The 22,842-nt window shown below is 42.2% G+C and overlaps 1 protein-coding gene across 2 annotated transcripts in view; it reads right to left on the reverse strand.

Annotated features, from left to right (window-relative positions):
- Positions 1-18,545: 18,545 nt before the first annotated feature.
- The window catches only part of GRM5 (glutamate metabotropic receptor 5), a 466,389-nt gene continuing 462,092 nt past the window's right edge, over positions 18,546-22,842 (reverse strand). For both annotated transcript variants that reach the window (XM_033949081.1, XM_033949080.1), the window contains one exon: positions 18,546-19,365. In XM_033949081.1, the coding sequence (XP_033804972.1) occupies positions 18,546-19,365 (820 nt within the window). The remainder of the gene's footprint in view (positions 19,366-22,842) is intronic.

The raw sequence follows: 22,842 nt of genomic DNA on the forward strand, positions 1-22,842 counted from the left end.
GGAAGCAGGATCTCACTTTCCTAAACATGTGAAGACTAAAAAAACATTTTTTTTACCAGACAAATTGCTGGGTTTTGGAAATCCCTCCAGGCATCCGGACAGTCCTCTATAAAGAGGACATGTCCGGGTTTCCCCAGACGTCTAATAACTCTTTGCCTTCTAAACCTTACTACCAGACAAAGGAGAACTCAGTCCCCATTTACCTTACCCCCATTCAAAGGTACTCAGCGCAAGAAGATGTTTGACAACCTACTAGCAACGCAAGCAGCAAAACTTGACCACACCATCTCCAATTTACTGACAACAACGAACGACTTTAAATCATTCCGAAAAGAAATCAAAACCCTGCTCTTTAAAAAATTTATACAGCTCTCTTAACTAAAACGCTTAGCGCGCCTTCTTAAAAGGAGCCCCTGGTTTAGTGCCCTGTAGTCTCTAGTATGCATTTTTATAACCTAGTGCAGCTCTACACTCTCGAGGAACGTAGGGAGAGGGGAGACATGTTCGAAACATTTAAGTACCTCACGGGACGTGTCGAAGTGGAAGATGATATTTTCTTTCTCAAGGGACCCTCGGCCACAAGAGGGCACCCGCTCAAACTCAGGGGCGGAAAATTTCATGGCGACACCAGAAAGTATTTCTTCACAGAGAGAGTGGTTGATCATTGGAACAAGCTTCCAGTGCAGGTGATCGAGGCAGACAGCGTGCCAGACTTTAAGAATAAATGGGAGGGTCAAGATAAGGAAATTGGGTCATTAGGGCATAGACAGGGGGTGGGTAAGCAGAGTGGGCAGACTTGATGGGCTGTAGCCCTTTTCTGCCGTCATCTTCTATGTTTCTATGATGGGTCATTTGGCCTTTATCTGCCATCATGTTTCTATGTTTCTATAATCAGAAAGTTCTATGACATCACAATGCAGGTGTAAAGAGCCTTAGCCTATAGGAAGAGGAGATGCAAATGTTAAGAGCCTTAGCCAATAGGGAGAGGAGGAGAGAGTGGCTGCTGCAGACACCAGAAAGTATTTCTTCACAGAGAGAGTGGTTGATCGTTGGAACAAGCTTCCAGTGCAGGTGATCGAGGCAGACAGCGTGCCAGACTTTAAGAATAAATGGGAGGGTCAAGATAAGGAAATTGGGTCATTAGGGCATAGACAGGGGGTGGGTAAGCAGAGTGGGCAGACTTGATGGGCTGTAGCCCTTTTCTGCCGTCATCTTCTATGTTTCTATTATTACAGGATTGATTTTATTATTAGTGTTTTGGAAATTGCTTCCAATCCATCTTTGCGCATGATGTGGCAGTTGTGCCTTTATAATAAGTGCCTTTTTGGACTTTTCTAATGTAATCTAAATGATCCCGTTACTGTCCAAGTTGTGTTTCTTTTCTTGACTAGTCACCTAATGCGCCTCTCAGAGGTCAGAGTGCAGTGACATCATCACCCCTAATGAATCATGAGGTATTTAAATTGTATGCAAATGAAAATGGCTACCCTTTTTTCTCCGTTTCATTGCTTTATAAATTTTAGGGGGTAATACTGTGTACAATTCTGGAGGCCGCATTATCAAAAAGATGTGCGGAGAGTTGAGTCGGTTCAGCGAATGGCCACCAGGATGGTCTCAGGACTCAAGGATCTCCCGTATGAGGAACGACTGGGTAAGTTGCAGCTGTACTCACTCGAGGAACGCAGAGAGAGGGGAGGCATGATCGAGACGTTCAAATACGTCACAGGCCGTATCGAGGTGGAAGAGGATCTCTTTTTCCTTAAAGGACTCACGACAACAAGAGGGCATCCGTTGAAAATCAGGGGTGGGAAATTTCATGGCGACACCAGAAAATATTTCTTCACCGAAAGGGTGGTTGACCGCTGGAATAATCTTCCACAACAGGTAATTGAGGCCGGCAGCGTGCCAGATTTTAAGAAAAGATGGGATTGGCATGTGGGATCTCTTCATGGAGGTAGTTAGGGGGTGGGCCATTAGGGTGGGCAGACTAGATGGGCCGTGGCCCTTTTCTGCCGTCATGTTCTATGTTTCTAATATTGAGCCAGTGGCAGTCAGCGTGTTTTTCGTAAACTTTAGCCTGTGTGAGAAAAAAAATCTGCATATTCAGCGACAAGATAGTCATTGCAACTGAATAACCAGTGTGGTCAGTGCTGTGATATTTATTTAGTTAGTTAGGGGGGTCTTTTACTAAGGTGCGCTAAATGCTAACGCGTCCATAGAATATAATAGATGTGCTAGCATTTAGAGCGTGCTAAATTGGCTAGCACGCCTTCGTAAAGGACCCAGTTAGTTAGTTTTCTCTACCGTTCTACCCAGGGAGCTCAGAACGGTTTACATTAATTTATTCAGGTACTCAAGCATTTTCCCTGTCTTTCCCGGCGGGCTCACAATCTATTTAATGTACTGAAAACACTTAGAAGAAGAGCCTTGTTTCTGTCCTAAGTTATGCTGAAAATTGCTGCTTTCCAGAAATAAGAACATAACGTGTTGGCAAAGGTCCATCAAGCCCAGTATCTTGTTTCTAACAGTGGCCAATCCAGGTCACAAGTACCTGGCAAGATCCCAAAAGAGTAAAATACATTTTATGTTGCTTGTCCTAGAAATAAGCGGTGGATTTTTCCACATCCAACTTATTAACAGCATGTGTACTTTTCTTTTAGGAAGTTATCCAAACTTTTTTTTTTTTTTTTTTTTTTTTAAACCCTGCTAAGCTAATGTGTCAGCTCCTCCCCAGTTCCAGCCACAGACCATCTGGCATTAGCCAGATAATGGTCAGAGGAAATGTTCAGTGGCGCCATCTGGATTGCTTACTGGGACATATTTTGATTAGCAGGTCCTGCCAACTCGATAAGCCCTTTTGAATATTTCTTTCTAATTTTTTGATCAAGAAGAATCAAGATCATTATCAGAACACCTCAGTGACTTAATTTCATGTTATGTTGATATATTCTCTTCATTAATAGCCTGAATGATATTTTAAAATACACAAAGGTTAAGAAATGACCAAATATTACTGGGTGTGGCCTTCAGAGGATTCAGCAAAATCCCTGATTGCGGGCTGGTAACTGCTCACACAAGTTCCTTACTTACCTCTGTGCTGGCTGCTCTCTCCTGGTACCATGCTGCTGGCTCCTGGCTCCTTCACCATATTGGCTGCTTGCTCCTACAGCTTGATGGGTTGTGCTGATGTTATGCCTTCAGACATCAAGTCTCCTGACAGCTGAAGGTTGACCAATGTGAGGCCAGCATGTTATTTGGGCTCCTCCTCTGTCATCCTCAAGCATGGGAGCATGGTTTCAGAGCCCAGACAAAATCCCCAATGGTGTTTTGTTTTTAATTTCATTGGTTGGGCTGGTAGAACTTCTGAGCCTGCCCAACCAATCAAATTAAAACAAAACAAAAAAAGCCTTAGGTGATTCAGTCCAGGCACTGAATCCTCTAAAGTGGTAATGGGGAAACAGGGCGGTGCCCGCTGTTTCTTGCCCTCATTCTGCTGCCACATCTCTCCCACCCTCCTTCTGGCAGCCTCCACTGCCATTTTTCCTTTCCTCCAGACAGACGGATAGACAGAGGGAGTCGGGGGAAGGCTGGGATTGCTGGTCCCAGGCTAGAGCTCACCTTCCAGCCAGGACTTCCTTCACTGAGAGAGGAGGAGGGGCAGCGACAATCAAATGAAATATGGGAGCCAGCGCCAAGGCTGAGTCTGAGCTGATGCCGCATGGGATGCAATGTGAGCCTGGTCTGCTGCGAGCAGGACCCCCTGCACATGACCCCGGGCCACTGAGGGCATGAGGAGAAGGAGACAGAGAAAAGAGAGCTGCTGGGCAGGGTAGGAGATAAGATTATTATATTTTATACTTTTTACACAATAAAGTGCTCAATGTCAAGAAAATTGCAAAAAGTTACTGGAATACCTTTTTGGGTTTGCATTAGAGAATGACAAGGGGACAAATTTTTCCCCATCCCCGCGAGAACTCATTTTTCTGTCCTGTCCTGGCGAGTTCTTATCCTGTCCCTGCCCCTCTCCTGCAAGCTCTGTCCTCATCTGCACAAGCCTCAAACACTTTAAAGTCATAAGTAGCAACATTCTAGAGCTCAGATTGTGATGTCACAATGCCTCATTCCACCAAGGCCTAAACTCCGTCCTCATCTGCACAAGCCTCAAACCTTTTAAAGTCATACGTAGCAACAGTCTAGAGCTCAGATTGTGATGTCATAATGCCTCATTCCACCAATGCCTAAGCTCCGTCCTCATCTGCACAAGCCTCAAACATTTGAAAATCATAAGTATTCGAGGCTTGTGCAGTTAAGGCAGAGCTTAGAGGAATGAGGCAGGGACAGTGACAAAACTCACGGGGACAGGACGGGGAAATTGAGTTCCTGCGGGGACAGGGAAAAATTTGTCCCCTTGTCATTCTCTAATTTGCATCCATTAGACAACGTCATAGATTCAATATCAGATATAACTTACATGATAAGCTGCTAAGCTTAAAATAATGAAGAGATATACAGTGGTACCTCGGAATCTGAACTTAATCCATTCCAGAACCCCGTTCGAGTTCCAAAACAATTTTTCCCATTGAAAATAATAGAAAATTGATTAATCCGTTCCTTGGTCCCACAAACTCAGATTTTCAAATAAATTTAACAGTAAACACACTTGTTTTGGGCTGTGCAGGAACAATGCGATGTGGCATAGACAGCAATATCGGCAATGGTAAGGCCAAAGCTTCCCTCTGACGCGAACTGCCCAGGCGGAAACAGGAAGCTGCGTCCAAGGGGAAGCTTTGGGCTGAGCAACGCTTGCAGTTCCGGTACGTTCGGATTCCGGGGCAAGATTTAATTTTAAAAAATAGTTCGGATTCCAAGTTGTTCGAGTTCTGGGGCCTTCGGATTCCGAGATACCACTGTGTACTATAAATTTATGACCTGTTCCTTTGTATATAAGTAGCAGAGAGAAAGGCAGCACTGTTTTTCTCATTGTGCAATTTCTGCTTGCTGTTCTTTCTCTAGCTCTGCCCCTGTTGTCTTACCTTTCTTTCTCTGAACATATTGTTACTGGACAAGTAACAGACTCTAAAAATAATACACAGAAAGCCCCATGTATTAAAACTTAGCATTCACCATCTACCACTTCAGCCCATTAAGGGGCCCTGTTTCCTTGTGATATCGGAAGAAAAGAAGGGGTCTGGCAGATGGAATCTCAGATTCAGGGGCTGGCCTCTTTAAATATTTACAAACCAAAGGGGGGGGGAGAGCAATATCAAAATAACTGCGCTCGAAGCATGTATGAGATATTACATCACATATTAAAACATGTTTGAAGAAATTGTTCTCAAATCTGAATGATCCCCTTTCTACCTCATGCAACCTATAACAAACCCATAGCTCGCTCGTTAACCCAGAGCAGGGGTAGGGAACTCCGGTCCTCGAGAGCCGTAATCCAGTCGGGTGTTCAGGATTTCCCCCATGAATATGCATGAGATCTATGTGCATGCACTGCTTTCAATGCATACTCATGGGGGAAATCCTGAAAACCCGACTGGAATATGGCTCTCGAGGACCGGAGTTCCCTACCCCTGACCCAGAGTGAGCACGTCGCCCTTAACTCCAGCTTGCCAAGCTGTCTCCCTAGCGCAGGGGTGTCAAAGTCACTCCTTCAGGGCCGCAATCCAGTCGGGTTTTCAGGATTTCCCCAATGAATATGCATGAAATCTATTTGCATGCACTGCTTTCATTGTATGCTAATAGATCTCGTGCATATTCATGGAGGAAATCCTGAAAACCCAACTGGATTGTGGCCCCCGAGGAGGGACTTTGACACCCCTGCCCTACACAACATTCCCCCTGTGACCCAGCAGCAAGTGAAGTTTTAAATGCTCCATCTTGGGCTACCATGGGGGCTGAAGTTTCATAGTATGAGCCATGAGGTGTCCACAGCTCTAAGTAGGAGACTCCAGCCCAGACATGGGCAACTCCGGTCCTCGAGGGCCGGAATCCAGTCGGGTTTTCAGGATTTCTCCAATGAATATGCACTGAAAAGCAGTGCATGCAAAGAGATCTCATACATATTCATTGGGGAAATCCTGAAAACCCGATTGGATTCCGGCTCTCGAAGACTGGAGTTGCCCATGTCTGCTCCAGCCACAACAGCAACAGAAAATGAGGTATATTTATCACTTTACTTGCTACTGGCAGCACAGCTAGAGGTGCATTAGAGTGTGCCGCTCTCACCTCATTCAGCACTACCACTTCTGCCTCATTATTATTATTATTATTTTACCTAGTAATAGAAACTTAGAAATATGATGGCAGATAAAAGCCAAAGGGCACATCCGTAGCATCCATTATCTCCTCCTCTCCCTATTGGCTAAGGGTCTTAACATTTGCATCGCCTCTTCCTATAGGCTAAGGCTCTTTACACCTGCATTGTGAGGTCATAGAGCTTTATGTTTATAGAAACATACTAACATGATGGCAGGTAAAGGCCAAATGGCCCATCCGCAGCATCCACTATCTCCTCCTCTCCCTATTGGCTATGGCTCTTATCATTTGCATCTCCTCTTCCTATAGGCTAAGGTTCTTAACACCTGCATTGTGAGGTTATAGAGCTTTATGTTTATAGAAACATACTAACATGATGGCAGGTAAAGGCCAAATGGCCCATCCGCAGCATCCACTATCTCCTCCTCTCCCTATTGGCTATGGCTCTTAACATTTGCATCTCCTCTTCCTATAGGCTAAGGTTCTTAACACCTGCATTGTGAGGTTATAGAGCTTTATGTTTATAGAAACATACTCACTATAAATGGTGGATTTTGAGAACTGTGACATGATTTTTGCGTTTTGATTTCTGCACTAATGAATTATGGATTGATGTACTATTGGAAATCTTTCAAGAAGAGCACTGAGCACTTTGATCTTATAGGGAATACAGAACACTTTGGACTTGCAGCGGAGTTCAGGACTTTATGGAAAACTTTTCAACGAAGATAAGTACTTCTCTACTCCTACTATTGAAAATTGTTGGTTTTGCTGCTATTTGAATTGTTATTTGAATTATTCATTGTTGTAGGGGGGAGGAGTGCTTAAAGTTTGATCAGGTGGAGTCCTGCACTTAATTTTAAATAGTGTTAGTTGTTATTTAATGTGATGTATTAAAAAAATTTTCCATTATAAAATTAATTGTTTTTGATTCTCTCGCTAGAAGAATATAGAAACATACTAACACGATGGCAGATAAAGGCCAAATGGCCCATCTGCAGTAAGCATTATCTCTTCCTCTCTCTAAGAGATCCCAGGTGCCTATCCTTGGCTTTCTTGAATTCAGACACAGTCTCTGTCTCCACCACCTCTACCGGGAGACTGTTCCATGCATCTATCACCCTTTCTGTAAAAAAGTATTTCCTTAGATTACTCCAGAGCCTATCACATCTTAACTTCATCTTAACTCATTTCAGGGCTTCCTTTCAAATGAAAGCGACTTGACTCATGCGCATTTATGCCACGTAGGTATTTAAACATCTCTATCGTACCTCCCCTCTCCCGCCTTTCCTCCAAAGTTTACATATTGAGACCTTTAAGTCTGTCCCCATACGCCTTATGTCGAAGACCACACACCATTTTAATAGCCTTCCTCTGGACCGACTCCATCCTTTTTATAGCTTTTTGAAGGTGCGGTCTCCAGAATTGTACACAATATTCTAAATGAGGTCTCACCTGAGTCTTATACAGGGGCATCAATACCTCCTTTTTCCTACTGGCCACACCACTTGTTGTTTTCTCTGGAAGTGGGAGCATCCCAGTCTCAGAAAAACAAGCGCGGCTTGGCAGACCCAGCGTATCGCCTCCCATTGAGAGGAGACGTGGCGGAGACCCCAGACCCCTCTTGCCGGGTTTGAGAGGTGACATGCTGGGACCACTGAGATTTTGTTTAACGGATTCTGTTTCATATGTTAAAGAAATGTTCAAGGATGTCGAAGGCAACTGTACCATCAGTTCATCCCAAAGCCACGGGGTTTATGATCTTGATAACTGGTTCGGTTTCCAGGGTGAAGGGCATTTTCATGGATGTCGAAGGCAACTGTACCATCCGGTGTGGCTCATAGTAACAGTGACTTTGCATTGTCCACCCTTACTCCTATTTGAGTATGACCTGAAGAAGGGATGGGTGACAATGCAAAGCTTATTGTATTGTTTTACATATACCCTTAAAGCCATGTGTCTGCTGCTCTGTACTCTTGCCTCTTGTTTTTAGGGCCACAATAATTTGCTGCTTCAGCCTCAAAATATCACAAAGTCTGTATTGATCAAAACATTTTTTGATGGACTCTACAGTTCTATACCGCAAGTCAGCCTTTTTATATAATCTGAAGCATAGATTTCAGAATGACGATAGTGATACAGAATTTGTCTCTTCACATCAATACAGAAGTCAAAAGGATAAGTAGTAAATGTTATAGGTGATTCTCGGAAAGAGATCAAGATGCAACATTGGGTTTTCAGAATTTCTCCAATGAATATGCATGAGATTATTTGCATGCGCCAATTCCGTTGCATGCAAATAGATCTCATGCACATTCATTGTGAAAATCCTGAAAACCTGACTTGGCAAGGGCTGAGGTTGGTCACCCCTGGTTTAGCTCATCTACTGACTCCCCTGTTGTAAGTGTTACCACCCATCACTGGTCAACGTTGATCTTCTTTTTGTCTTTTGCAAAAAAACAACCAAAAAACAACAAACCCTTCACAAGTTTATCTTTGAAAAAATAAAGCAAGTCATATCACAGCTTTATTTTAATTTCCAAAAGTACTCGACTCCACAGAAACATCAGCTATATCATGATGCAGATAACTGATAAACAAGCAAATGTAGTTTCTAGGCCAAAATAAATTACATTTACCTAAGTACAAAGCAAAAAAAACAAACAAATCAAAACCAAAAAAGTTGTAAAAATATGTAAATAATATTAAAAATATTCTTTGAATCACATCAAAATAATATTAGTACATTCTCAATTTTTCTTTTCAATTATAGAAGCCAGAACAACATAAAAAAGCACACGCTTACAGCATGTTAAAAACCAAGATTTTTTTGTTGTTGTTATAAGTTATTAGGAAAGAAAGTACAAGCACTTGTAGCCCACACAGATCTTTTAAAATTGGCACCAACTTTCTAACACATTTATATAGATTTCTAATTACAAATATCACCAGCTGCCATCGCATCCTAGAAATACAGGTAATATACATGGTATATTTGTTCACATTTGGCAGATCCGACGAAATTAGCTACCACCTCAGTAGCTGGAACATAATTATTCAGATAATAGAAACAGTTTATATACACTGATTCATCATTGAGATGAACTTTGAACCTTTATAGCACTTTCACAGACCTGTGTTTTGTTTTGTTTTTTTTGCTTCCTTTTTAATTTTCACCGTATAAAATAAATGTAAATCGCAACCACAGAGATTTCAACAGCTTAAGTATAACCAGTAGCAAGCTGAATTAAAAAAAAAAAAAAAGAATTTGAGTAATCCGATCAAGCCCTCTAGCATGCACGTGTACAGAGCAGAGCAAACAGATGCAAGAGAATTCCTTTGCTTATGAACGGTGTTATTGGATTCTTGGGTTGGAAGTCATAAGACTGCATGGCACGAGATGCTTGCAAAGATTAAGACAGTTTGGTTTACGTTTGATTGTAAAAGCGACATTCAAATGGGGGTCGATCAGGATGGTGTTTAGTGCGATTCTACAAAAGGCATCTGCCAGATATATATAGAACCGAACGTAGTGGCTGCATGTGGCCTAACGTTTAGGCATTTCTGTTTTAAGCCAGGCCTAAAGCCTGCACCTAAGTTGTGGATTGGGTGCATTCTATAACAGTGTCCCTAACTTTTAGGAATGCCTATGATCCACCCAGGCTTCTCCCCTAGCCACGCCGCCCTTTTGAGTTTCATGCACTAGAAGTGACGTGTACCACTTTGTAAAATGCGCCTACAAAGTAATGCGTGTGACTTCTAATGAGTTCCAATTGGCATCAATTATTAGGTATCAATGACCAATTGTTGATGCTGATTGGCTTCTAAAATAATTAAGTTGTGCGTGCAATTTGCCTATGCGCACCGTTTAGGATGCCATATAAGGAACATGAGCCTAGGAGTGTGCATTGATGCCGTTAACGTATGTTACCAGTTGCATGGTCTATTTTATTCATATGGGCCATGTGGTGCATGGCATGTTAATGCCATTGACTGATTCTTAGGTTCACGTTAGGTGGAAATCAGTACACAGGGAATAGGCCTCTTAATAGGACACTGTGCATTGTTTGGATACAATCAGCAATACTCAATTTTTGTGGAAAAATTTTTTTTGAGAAACAAGTTGTTAAAATTCCTTTTTGATCATCCTGTGTCAACTTAGAATCAAACATAATGCTAGTAGGAAATAGCATTCTTTTAAAATGAGCTGAATGCTTTGCGTACGTCAATTGAGTTGATAATCTGGGTAGAGAATGACACAGTGACAGAATTCATCACCATTCCCATCCCCACAGATAACTGGCAGGAAACCATCCTATGTCATTCTTTATGTCTGTCTCAACAACCTCAGTCCTTCTACATCAGCTTTCTTCAATGCAAGGCTTGAGAGTCAGTGGCTGAGTCCATTCATACTCTGATTCTTATGTGAGCCAAGTATAGGATAATAAACCCATTGCGACATCACTGATGAGGTTGACTCTTAAGCATTGGTGGAATGAGATATTATGACATCACAATATCGGCTCTGGAATAGTTCTACTCTTTGGGTTTCTGCCAGGTACTTGTGAACTAGGCTGGCCACTGCTGGAAACAGGATACTAGGCTTAATGGACCTTCAGTCTGTCCCAGTATGGCAATGCTTATGGTCTTATGTTCTAACCATCCGGTGTCATTCTTTAGTGTCTATCTCAACCTCAGTCCTTCTACACCAGCATTCTTCAGTGCAAGGCTTGAGGGTCAGTGGCTGAGCCCATTCATACTCTGATTCTTATGTGAGCCAAGTATAGGATAATGAAGCTATTGTGACATCACTGAGGTTGGCTCTTAGGCATTGGTGGAATGAGGCATTATGACATCACAATATCTGCTCTGGATGCCAGAGACTGTCATTCTTTAGTGTCTCTCTCAACCTCAGTCCTTCTACACCAGCATTCTTCAATGCAAGGCTTGAGGGTTAGTTGCTGGGCCCATTCATACTCTGATCCTTCCCTCTCCCCTTAAAGAATGACTTGGGGATGGTTTCCTGTGATTATCCGCAGGGATGGTGCTGAATTCTGTCATTGTGTCATTCTCTAAATCTGGGCAACTAGAATCATGTATGCATTGCTCAAAGGCTCCCTTTTATCAAGCTGCGTAGGTTTTGGTTTTTTTTTATTGCCGGCCGCTGGGGTAAAAGCTCTGACGCTCATAGGAATTCTGTGAGAGTCGGAGCTTTTACCGCAGCGGCTGGCAGTAAAAAACCCTACCGTGGCATGATAAAAGGGGGCCTAAATTAATGAATGTACTTGTAATTTAAATTATATATCTGCTCATCTTCCATTAGCATTTAAACTACACATTTGAGGGGGAAAAAAAAAAAAGATTGGTTTGTTTGTTCTTCAGGAACCAGGTGGAAGGGATCATGATTGGGCAGACTTGTTGGGCCGTCGGCCCTTTTCTGCCGTCATATTCTATGTTTCTAGGTTTATTACATCACCTAAACTTTCTTAGGACATACAAAAAACCCAGAATAGATAGCACAGTATTTTCAAAACCTAGCAAACAAATTGCTCCTCAAGCTCTGAATACAAACTGGGCAAGAGTTTGAGCAGACGAGTGGTTATCAGTGCTAATAAGTGAGGGTTTCCTTACACAAATATATATTATATATTTGGTTTTCTGTGTCACTTTATCATATCATAAATATTAGTGTCAGTTACTTCAATAGTATTTTTTGACATAAAGAATCTTTTGTCTGGTGGTGTTTCTTTATTCACTCTTTCCAGAGTAGGCAGTTTAGAAAAATATCTGAGGCAGTTGAACGGATCATATAGGCTCTATAGTTTGCCATACATAGGTTTACCATATGGCTCCAGAAAAAGGAGGACAGGCTGAGACATCTGGGTTTAATTCCATTGAAAGCACTGGAAGTAAAACACGGATGTTTCAATCCGTTCTCCTTTTTCTGGAGCCATGTGTTTAACCTAGCTATACATCCAAAGTTATCCTTCCCAAAATTAGGCCCCCTTTTATTAAGCCACTTTAGGAACTTGTATGGCCGACGGCGGCGATAAAAAAAAAAATCCTAATGCGGCTTGATAAAAGGGGACCTTAGGTATAATATGGAACTTTTTAGGGACAGCATCCCTTATACATCTACGCCAGTGGTCTCAAACTCAAACCCTTTGTAGGGCCACCTTTTGGATTTGTCGGTACTTGAAGGGCCTCAGAAAAAAAACAGTTAATGTCTTATTAAAGACATGACAATTTTGCATGAGGTAAAACTCTTTATAGCTTGTAAATCTTTCCTTTTGGCTAAGTCTTAATAATAATATTCTAATTTATAGCTAAAGAGACATATGATCAAGAAACGGTTTTATTTTACTTTTGTGATTATGATAAACATATGGAGGGCCTCAAAATAGAACCTGGCGGGTTGCGAGTTTGAGACCACTGCTAGAGGCTAAAGCTCTTTATACCTGCATTGTGATGTCATAGAACTTTATGGTTAGAAACATAGTAACATGATGGCAGATAAAGGCCAAATGGCCCATCCACAGCATCCACTATCTTCTCCTCTCCCTATTGGCTAAGGCTCTTAACATTTGCATCTCCTCTTCCTATAGGCTAAGGCTCTTTACACCTGTATTATGATGTCATAGAATTTTATGGTTATAGAAACATAGTAACATGATGGCAGATAAAGGCCAAATGGCTCATCCAGGCATCCACTATCTCTTCCTCTCCCTATTGGCTAAGGCTCTTAACATTTGCATCTCCTCTTCCTATAGGCTAAGGCTCTTTTACACCTGCATTGTGATGTCATAGAACTTTATGGTTATAGAAACATAGTCACACACACTATAATGGGAGTATCAATTAATTATATCTAATTCTTTATAAAATTTTCTAAACCTTCTACAAAAAAAGAATTATTAATTTTCAATATTCTTTCATTCTAAATATTTTTCATATAAATGCATAACAATGTCTGTGATATTTGACATTTTGAATTGTATCGAGTGTTTGGATCAATGAACATGGATTGCTGGATTGATGAACTTGGACAGTGGTTCTTTTAAAAGTGGAAGTTTTTGGATGGATTTTTTCACTTGTGATTTCGTTTGGGAGCACTGAGCACTTTAGAATCTTCAGCTGAGCCCAGGATCATACGACAATTCTAGAAGATAAGTACTTCTTTATTCTGATGAATTGACTGGTTTTTACTCACATAAGTAAGGAGTATTTTGATGATTTTCTGGTATCCTGTGCTTATATGTTTGTATTATAGACTGATTGTTATGTATTTATATGAAAAATATTTAGAATTAAAGAATATTGAAGATTAATAATTCATTTTTTGTAGAAGGTATAGAAACCAAATGGCCCATCCACAGCATCCACTATCTCCTCCTCTCCCTATTGGCTAAGGCTCTTAACATTTGCATCTCCTCTTCCTATAGGCTAAGGCTCTTTACACCTGTATTGTGATGTCATAGAATTTTATGGTTATAGAAACATAGTAACATGATGGCAGATAAAGGCCAAATGGCCCATCCACAGCATCCACTATCTCCTCCTCTCCCTATTGGCTAAGGATCTTAACATTTGCATCTCCTCTTCCTATAGGCCAGTGGTCTCAAACTCCAACCTTTTGCAGGGCCATATTTTGGATTTGTCGGTACTTGGAGGGCCTCAGAAAAACATAGTTAATAAGTCCTTCCTTTTAGCTAAATTTTAATAATAATATTGTGATTTATAGCGAAAGAGACAGATGATCAAGAAACTGTTTTATTTCACTTTTGTGATTATGATAAACATACCGAGGGCCTCAAAATAGTACCCCCAGGCCGCAGGTTTGAGACCACTGCCCTACGTATACACCTAAGTGGAGATAATTAGCTAAACTAGATATGCTGGAGGTCCTCACAAATAATAAGGATCATTTGAACTGTCCAACTTACCAATGTAGATGTTTCAAATGATATGTGGCTATTCAGTGGTCCCACCTCAAAGGAGAGCACCGCTAACCCTCCAATTTTCATGTGCAACTTCATTGAATAATGAACCAATTCAGTGGCGTAGCGAGGGTGAGAGGCGCCCATGGCGGTGGCGCCCCTCCCCCCAGCCTTGTCTCCACCCCCCCCACTCCTTCTCCGATCCTGCCTGCCACACGTGCCCCTTCCCTTCCCCTGTATCTCTAGTTGAAGTTGTTGCTCACGGCGGTCAACCACGTGCTCCTCGCAACTCCGTTGGCTCTCCCTCTGACATCACTTCCTATGCGCAGCACCCAGAACTGTCATCAGAGGGAGAACCGACGGGGGGGGGTGTGTGATGAGCATGTGGTTGACCGCCACGAACAACAACTTCAACTAGAGGTATGGGGGAAGGGAAGGGGGCACACACGTGGAGGGGAGGAATGGAAAGAGGTGGGGAGATGGAGAGGAGCAGGGGTGCTGGCACCCCCACAACATGGTGCCAAGGGCGGACTGCCCCCCTCCCTCCCTCCCTTACTATCCCACCGAGCCAATTGGCTCATGTAATTAGCTTCTTAAAAAAGAATTATCAGCATAAGTTGTATTTAATTTAAATTTATGAACATAAATGTATGCTTGGAATCTGCACCTAAAATTTGCATGCAGTGCCAAAAAGGGGAGGGCAGAAATGGGAGAGTCATGGGTGGATCAGTAAGTTTCTCAAATTTATTGTTTATTGAAAGCTTCTATGCCACTACTAATGACTGGGGAGTCAAGTCAGAGCAGTTTACATGAGCTTCCGTAATGGTGTTACAATATGTGAGCTTCAGTAATGGTGATACAATAAATTTAGCTTCATACACATAAGTAGGGACCACTGGTCTGACCCAGCAGTGGCAATTCTTATGTTCTTATGTAACTAGCTGTAAGCATAGTTTATAAAATACCATTCAGTGTTTTTTTTGTGTGTCGCATTTTTAGATGCCATGTATAGAATTTACTGCTAAATATATAAATGATTTTAAAATCAGCTAAGTTAGATGATTTCATTTTATACATTCTGTGTGTCAGAATGTGTGGGGGGGGGGGGGAGAGGGCTTTTGCTGTGGTTGATACGCAAATAGAGAACTTAGCAATCCCGAAGTCCCTGCATCTGCTGGAAAAGTGCAATGCCTGTACGTACAGATCTGCAACCCAAACTAACTGCTTTGATGAAAGAAAACATGAACTATAGTCCTGTTAGAGAATGACACAGAGACAAATTTTTACCCGTCCACGCCCGTGACCTATCCAGCCCATCCTACAATTAAGATTCTAGGTATAATTTTGGACCAGAATCTGACCATGAAGAATCAGGTTGATGCCCTGGTACGGAAAAGTTTCCATACTTTATGGAAACTACGTACTATAAGAGCATATTTTGACATCTCATCTTTTAGACTATTGGTGCAGTCTCCGATTTTGAGTCCATAGGATTATTGTAATACTGTCTATGTGGCTGGTACTCAAAAAAAATAATCTCTATATTGCGCATTATTCAGAATGCGGCAATCCGACTGATTTTCGGTTTGAAAAAGTTCGACCATATCATTCCTTTTTTTTGCGTGAACTGCATTGGTTGCCGGTAGAGGCACAAGTGAAATTTAAGTTTGGTTGTATAGGCTTCAAGGTCTTATACCTGGATATCTAATGGATTCATTTACATTTATTAATGTAAAACGTTCTAGACGTTCAGACGCTCTTTTCTCATTTCCATCCGTTAAAGGATGGAAATTCAATATCATCGGCATCGTCTGTCTTACCAGGCAGCGTCCTGGCATAAGGATTTGAATTCTTTAACTGTGACTCCTAGTACGTATCAACAGTTTAGAAAACACCTAAAAACATATTTATTCACTAGATTTCTAAGTAATTAAAATATTCCTCTTGATTGTTTTTTCTCTCTTTTGTAAAGTGCATGTTACCTCACGGTAATGTGGTATAGAAGCAAGCTTATATGTTATGTTATAAACTCCTTTTTCTGTCCCGTCCCGGCAAGTTCTTTTCCTGCCCTGCCCCATTCCTGCAAGCTCTGTCCTCATCTGCACAAGCCTCAAACACTTTAAAATCACAAGTAGCAACATTCTAGAGCTCAGATTGTGATGTCATAATGCCTCATTCCACCAGTGCCTAAGCTCCACAAGCCTCAAACACTTTAAAATCACAAGTAGCAACATTCTAGAGCTCAGATTGTGATGTCATAATGCCTCATTCTACCAGTGCCTAAGCTCCACCCTCATCTGCACAAGCCTCAGACACTTTCAAATCATAAATAGCAACATTCTGGAGCTCAGATTGTGATGTCATAATGCCTCATTCCACCAATGCCTAAGCTCCGTCCTCATCTGCACAAGCCTCAAACACTTTAAAATCACAAGTAGCAACATTCTAGAGCTCAGATTGTGATGTCATAATGCCTCATTCCACCAGTGCCTAAGCTCCACCCTCATCTGCACAAGCCTCAGACACTTTCAAATCATAAATAGCAACATTCTGGAGCTCAGATTGTGATGCCATAATGCCTCATTCCACCAATGCCTAAGCTCCGTCCTCATCTGCGCAAGCCTCAAACGCTTTACAATCATAAGTGTTTGAGGCTTGTGCAGTTAAGGCAGAGCTTACAAGAATGGGACAGGGCCAGGATAGCGACAAAACTCACAGGGACGGAATGGAGAAATTGAGTTCCTGTGGGGACGAGGACAAATTTGCCCCATGTCATTCTCTAATTCCTTTCTCTTGTTTGAGCTGCAAAATAACCAGAATAGATGGCACACTGTTTTCAAAACTTAGCAAAACAAATGCTTGAGCAACAGACTGCATTGTGCACTTTATCCCTGTGACTTCCCTACTTATTATTCATTTAGGGCGAGACACTTGCACCAAGAAAATGGCGCCCGCCCGCAAAAACTGCCCAACTTGGACCATTGCTCTGGTATTTGGGTTTGGTCCCTTTCTGAAAATAGGGTTCAGTAAGTGGCTCGCTGGGTTTCTTTGTTTTTTTTTTTTTTACATTTACTCTGTATTGCTTTGAAAATACACTTCTGTCACAGTTCATTTGCTGCGATGTATTAAACAGCCAAGTAAAGTTAAAATCATCGCTCGGTGGCGTAGCTACGTCTCCTCGCAAGTAGACCTTTGACACAGTTTCTTTAATACGCATTGCGATGTGACCATCCCGTCTACAACGCCAGTTGTACAATATGTTCTTGCTGTCGACGAGAGCTCAGAGAATCCTAGGCCCTTTCCTTTTTCTTCACATGCAAAAGAAAAAGGGAGCCAGAATATAGTTTTACATATCTATACATACCTGTCAAAACTAACGTAAAAATATCAATAGAAAAGATGCATTAAATTCACCGAGGAGCACAGTTAGAGCTCAGCAGTGGAGCTAAAAATATATCAATCACTAAAACAATGCCCTGATTAGGGATTTAGAAAAGTGTACGCCAGAAATTTTCTGGTGCATTTGTTGTTGTTTTTTTTTTTTTTGCTATTCCAGTGTTTGCTGGCGACATGTTGAAACACCCAGGAAACGTTCCACAAAGCTTGACCAGCGGAAGTGAATCCTGTCCCAACAAGCTTTTATCGCTAGTATGCATGTAACGTCCTGACCAGTAATACAAAATAAGCTTTCATCAACAAACAGGGATATTGTCAGTCAGTTAAGAAAGCCCTAAAGAACAGTCACTTACTGCAGAGCGCCAGTTATCCAGTTCGGGTATCGTGTATGCCATACGTTTTGTGGTGACTTGATAGTTAGAGGACGCAAATGAATGTCTTTGTGTTATCTTCGTAGAAAAAGAACAAAAAGTCTGGCATTTTGGTCCCCGGATTTTGAGTCTGTTAGAAAATGTACATTCATGTTTGGTCTTCTATTCTTGACAAAAGATCAAGGTTCAGTTCTGGGAAAAGAATCAAAGTAAACAAACAAGAAATACATTTTACAGTTGTTTGCAATCTAAATTTCTTTTTTCAACGTTTGTCACAAACAATTCATTGTTTCACGAACGGCAAAGCACACGGGCACCACTCTTTTTAAGCTCCTTATTAGGCCCTACACACACATCTTGCACAGATTGCCTAAGGCCACTAGAAATACAATCTGCTCAAAACTGCAAAAACAGTATATGTATTCTGATTTTTTTTTCCATTATATTATTTCTCTTCCCTCAGCTCTTAACATGTCGATCAGCGCCCGTGCAAAGACTACAGAGCCATTAGACTCTCTTTGTCCCTTATTTATCTGTTCAAAGCTGCCGAGTTCCCAAACTATCTTGAATTTACTTTTCACAACGAGGAGGAGCTTTGAGAATAATCTCTTAGAATAACGGTGGCGCACTTAGCAGAGGACGGGATACAGAGAGCCGACTCGGACGCAGGGGAGCTAGGGGTTTCGCTCCCCAGGTCAACCGAGTCTCTAAAAGGCGAGGGAGGAGTTAAAGCTACCAGCTCCTCCAGTTCTTGCTTTGCTACCGGCACTTCAGAAGCGCCGTCTGTGACGCTGTCGCAAGAAGGTTTACTGGCGGACTGTGACCCACCGTTAGCTTCGATGGCAGGAGCTGGCTGGATCTCGGCGAAAGTGGTCAAGGTGGAAGGGAGCTGAATCTCTCGTGGAATTAGGTACGAAGAACAGAGAGGCGTGGGCACCATCGTTCCTGGCGCGTTGGCAGACAGCATCATGGAGTTGAGTTCGCTGATGTTTGCGGTGAAGCGGGTGACCACGCTGCTGATCTGTTCCATCAGCGAGCCTTGGGAGGAGCTGCTTCGCTGGGCGTTGTCCGAGTGGAACGACGGGATGTCGTCGTCCGTCCGACTGACCGAAGCGGCTCTGTGGCTCACCGTGCTGATCGGCGAGGGGGTCTGCGGCAGATACTGGGCGGGGTAGTGCTCCTCCGCTTCTGAGACGTCGTAAAGGATTTTGGAACTGCTGTCTGGGAAAGAGGTGTTGCTGTACCGGCTCTCCGAGGTGCTTTTGGAAAAGGGCTTGATAACTGCGGTTTGGTTCGGATTTTCTTTTTTCTTGATATGAACAGAAAGTCTTTGCCAAAGGTGCTGCCCTCTGGTGCTCTTTTCATTCTGGGCCCATGTGACAGACTTTCCATTAGAACTAAAAAAAAAAAAAAAAGAATAGACATACAATGAGTTCTATTGGTAATATCCTATACCTTGCTAAGAAGTCTTTTAATTTAAAGATACTGCCTAATCTGGCTATATTCACACACAGTGGGGTCCTTTTGCTAAGGTACGGTAAGCGTTTTAGCAAGCGCGCTAAATGCTAACGCATGCCAACGCGCCCATTCTACCCTAGGGACTTGTTCGCGCGCGTTAGCATTTCGCACGCGCTAAAACGGCCACCGCGCCTTAGTAAAAGGACTACGGCGTTACCTAAAACTGGATTAATGCAAGAGAGAAAGGAAGCCATTTTAATTATGAGCTACCCTGCGTCGCAGGTCCTCCGTGTTCAAAACACGAGCAAAAGAGACGTTTCATAAATGGATGAGCGGTACATTTCTTTGAAACCAACTGCACGACCCTTCCTGGAAACTCGGGGCTCCTTTTACCAGGCTGTGCTAGCGGTTTTATCACACGCCCAGCACATGCTGCCTTGGCGAGCGCGCTAGATGCCAATGCCGGCATTGAGCTGGCGTTAGTTCCTGGCGCACGCTTAAAACGCTAGCAAACCTTAGTAAAAGGTTTCTAAATGGAGCAGTATAGGTGCAACTTGGATTCTAGGCACACACAGAAAAGAGACATTTGAGGGCATTTCCGTGCAAACGGAAACAATACCATACCATGGTCTTTTTAAAAGTATTTTATATATTACATGTATATTGCCTTTTATTACATTTTATATGTAAACCACCTTGATGCCTTTTCAGGCTCTGTTAGCAGTATATTAATAAAGATAAAGATAATTTCGGGCGCAAAGAAATTTGACCATGTTACCCCTCTGCTACAAAAAGCCCACTGGTTGCCTGTAATACATAGGATTACTTATAAAATTGCTCTCTTGACCTTTAAAACATTGCAGACCAACACCCCAGCATTTATAGACAGACTTTTGATCCCATATGACCCCCCCCCCCAGAGCTCTAAGATCTATTTCACAGTATACTCTTAATGTTCCATCTTTAAAAACAATTGGTACACGTCGAACCTTAATCTTTTCCGTGACCGCTCCTATGACTTGGAATTCTCTTCCTTTATACTTAAGAAACAAAAAAAAAACTTACAAAAATTTAAAAGCAGCTTAAAGTGCTTTCTTTTTAAAGATATCTTCAGCTGACCATATGATTCTTAATAATGTTGAATGGTTACATTCACCACCGGGGAAACTGTCCACAATTTACTTTTTTCTACTTCTCATTCTTATCTGCCCATCTCCCCTTTTGTATTTACCTTAATTGATTTTCTCTCTTTCTATAACGATTGTATTTCTCCCCCCCCCCCTTCCCTATTTGTTCCTAGGGGCTCTACAGTTCCACCTACCCAGTATGTACTTGTAATTGGTCATGTATGTCTTACTTATCAAATCACTAGTAGTTTTGTTATCATGGCCAAGTATGTTCAGTATGTCTAATATTTATTTATTTGTTTATATGTTATCTAATATAATAAAACAGTAAGCCGCGCATGCGCACTTCCTATGTGTGCATCTGTTTTCCGTGAGCTGTAGCAACCCATAGGAAGTGCGCATGCGCGGCTTACGGTCTGGCCTCACAAGACAAGTTGATGTCGGCCGCGGCAGCTGCTGGTCACCCGAAGCTCTCTCTCTCTCTTCCTCCCCCCTCCCCAGGCGGATGTCGACCGCGGCGGCCCGAGTCGGATGTCGGCCGCGGCGGCTGCTGGCCGCGGCGGCTGTCGGCGGCTGCAGGCCGTTAACATAAGTAGGCCATGGAGTTCAGCAGGAAGGTATGGGGGGGAGGAAAATACTGCACAGGGAAGTGGGGTGGGAGGGAAATGCTGCAACACACGGAAATGGAGGGGCAGAAAAGGGGTTGATGGACAGGGGAACAGGTGCTGATGAACAGGGAGGGGGACAGAAAAATGAAGACAGGGGGAACAGGAAGGAGGTGATGATGGACAGGGGGAGGTAAAACAAAGGGAGAATGGACAGGGGGAGCAGGCAAGGGGTGGTAGTGGACAGCCAAGGAAAAAAAAACAAAAACCAGACAGAAATACAGAAAGCGGCTAAGAAGAGAGAGAAAAAAATAAAGACACACACACACATATATTCTAGCACCCGTTAATGTAACGGGCTACAAGACTAGTATTTTAATATTTTGTAAATCGCTTTGCATTTTGAAAAAGTGTTTAACCAAAAACCGGAATAAACTTGAAACTTGAATACTTATTTGCCGTTTTCACACATTTTGGCACAGAAAAACTTCATAAAGGCTGAAAAGTCTCGTGTGCGTTCTGCTTGTTTATATTATCAGCTATGTGATTAAGAAAAAAAGAAAAGACGCTACAAATATTTACAATAAAAAGGGGCCCTTTCGGATAAAATTCACTGAAATCTGAGCTTAACATGCCAAGCCAAAATTTCACACAGCAGAGTAATTCATAATCTTCGAAAATTTGACCATATATCATCGTTTATGAAAAACGCTCGTCGGTTCCCTGTCAAACACCGCATTGTAAACAAATCACTTCTAATCACATTTAAGATACTGATCATAGATGAACCACCGCACCTAGCACTTGTGTTAAGCCCCTATATACCCGGTAGAAGTTTAAGATCTACGAATAAGAAATTGCTTACAATTCCGTCGCATGAAGAAATAGTCCATGAACATGTCAGAGAAGCTATCTTCTCTGTCAATGGCCCGAAGTATTGGAATGCCATGCCCTTGACACTTAAATCAATAACCTCCATTGACCAGTTCAAGGAAAATCTGTAAACATACCTTTTCCCCGATGCATAATCTCAGGGTTAAAGGGGAACGCTGCTGGTATCTCGGAAAACTGAAGAATGTGACAACACTAGCCCAAGATAAGTTTACACGTGACCAAAATATTGGCTTATTCTGAACCAAGAAATAGATGTCAGTTAAATGAGAGGACAAAGGGTCTCAGAAACCCGCTAATATTTATCGTGTGCTAAAAAGCATAGCGCACCTTCGTAAAAGGGGGGGGGGGGTAAGTTATGGTTATTTTATTAATGAGTTTCAAAAAAAGAAATATAAAAAGTTTAAACATTGATATATATAAAAATAATAAAATTCAATCAAATCTGGGCCGATGAAAACGTGAAGCACCCGGAAGTATTATGTGCCCGGTTGCATTCTGAAGGTCCATACAAAAATTCTAAGTGCATGGCTCTAACGGTTCATGTAGAGCTCAATTGAAAGTGAGATTGGGTTCCAGCATTGTGATACCTAGTACTTTCCTTTTGGAGTTAAAATGGACTTAGGCCTCAATATTTAGGCCAAGAAAACCCTGGCATAAAAAGGCAGCGTCTAAGTCCATTTTAGGCACCATTAGGTGTCTAACCGAAGACTGAAAGACGCTATGTGCTCCATTTCTCAGCGCCTAATTTTTAGGCACCATTTATAGAATATCACACTTGAACGGATAAGCA

The sequence above is a fragment of the Geotrypetes seraphini genome, chromosome 6, assembly GCF_902459505.1.
Source record: "Geotrypetes seraphini chromosome 6, aGeoSer1.1, whole genome shotgun sequence".
NCBI classification, from domain to species: Eukaryota; Metazoa; Chordata; class Amphibia; order Gymnophiona; family Dermophiidae; genus Geotrypetes; species Geotrypetes seraphini.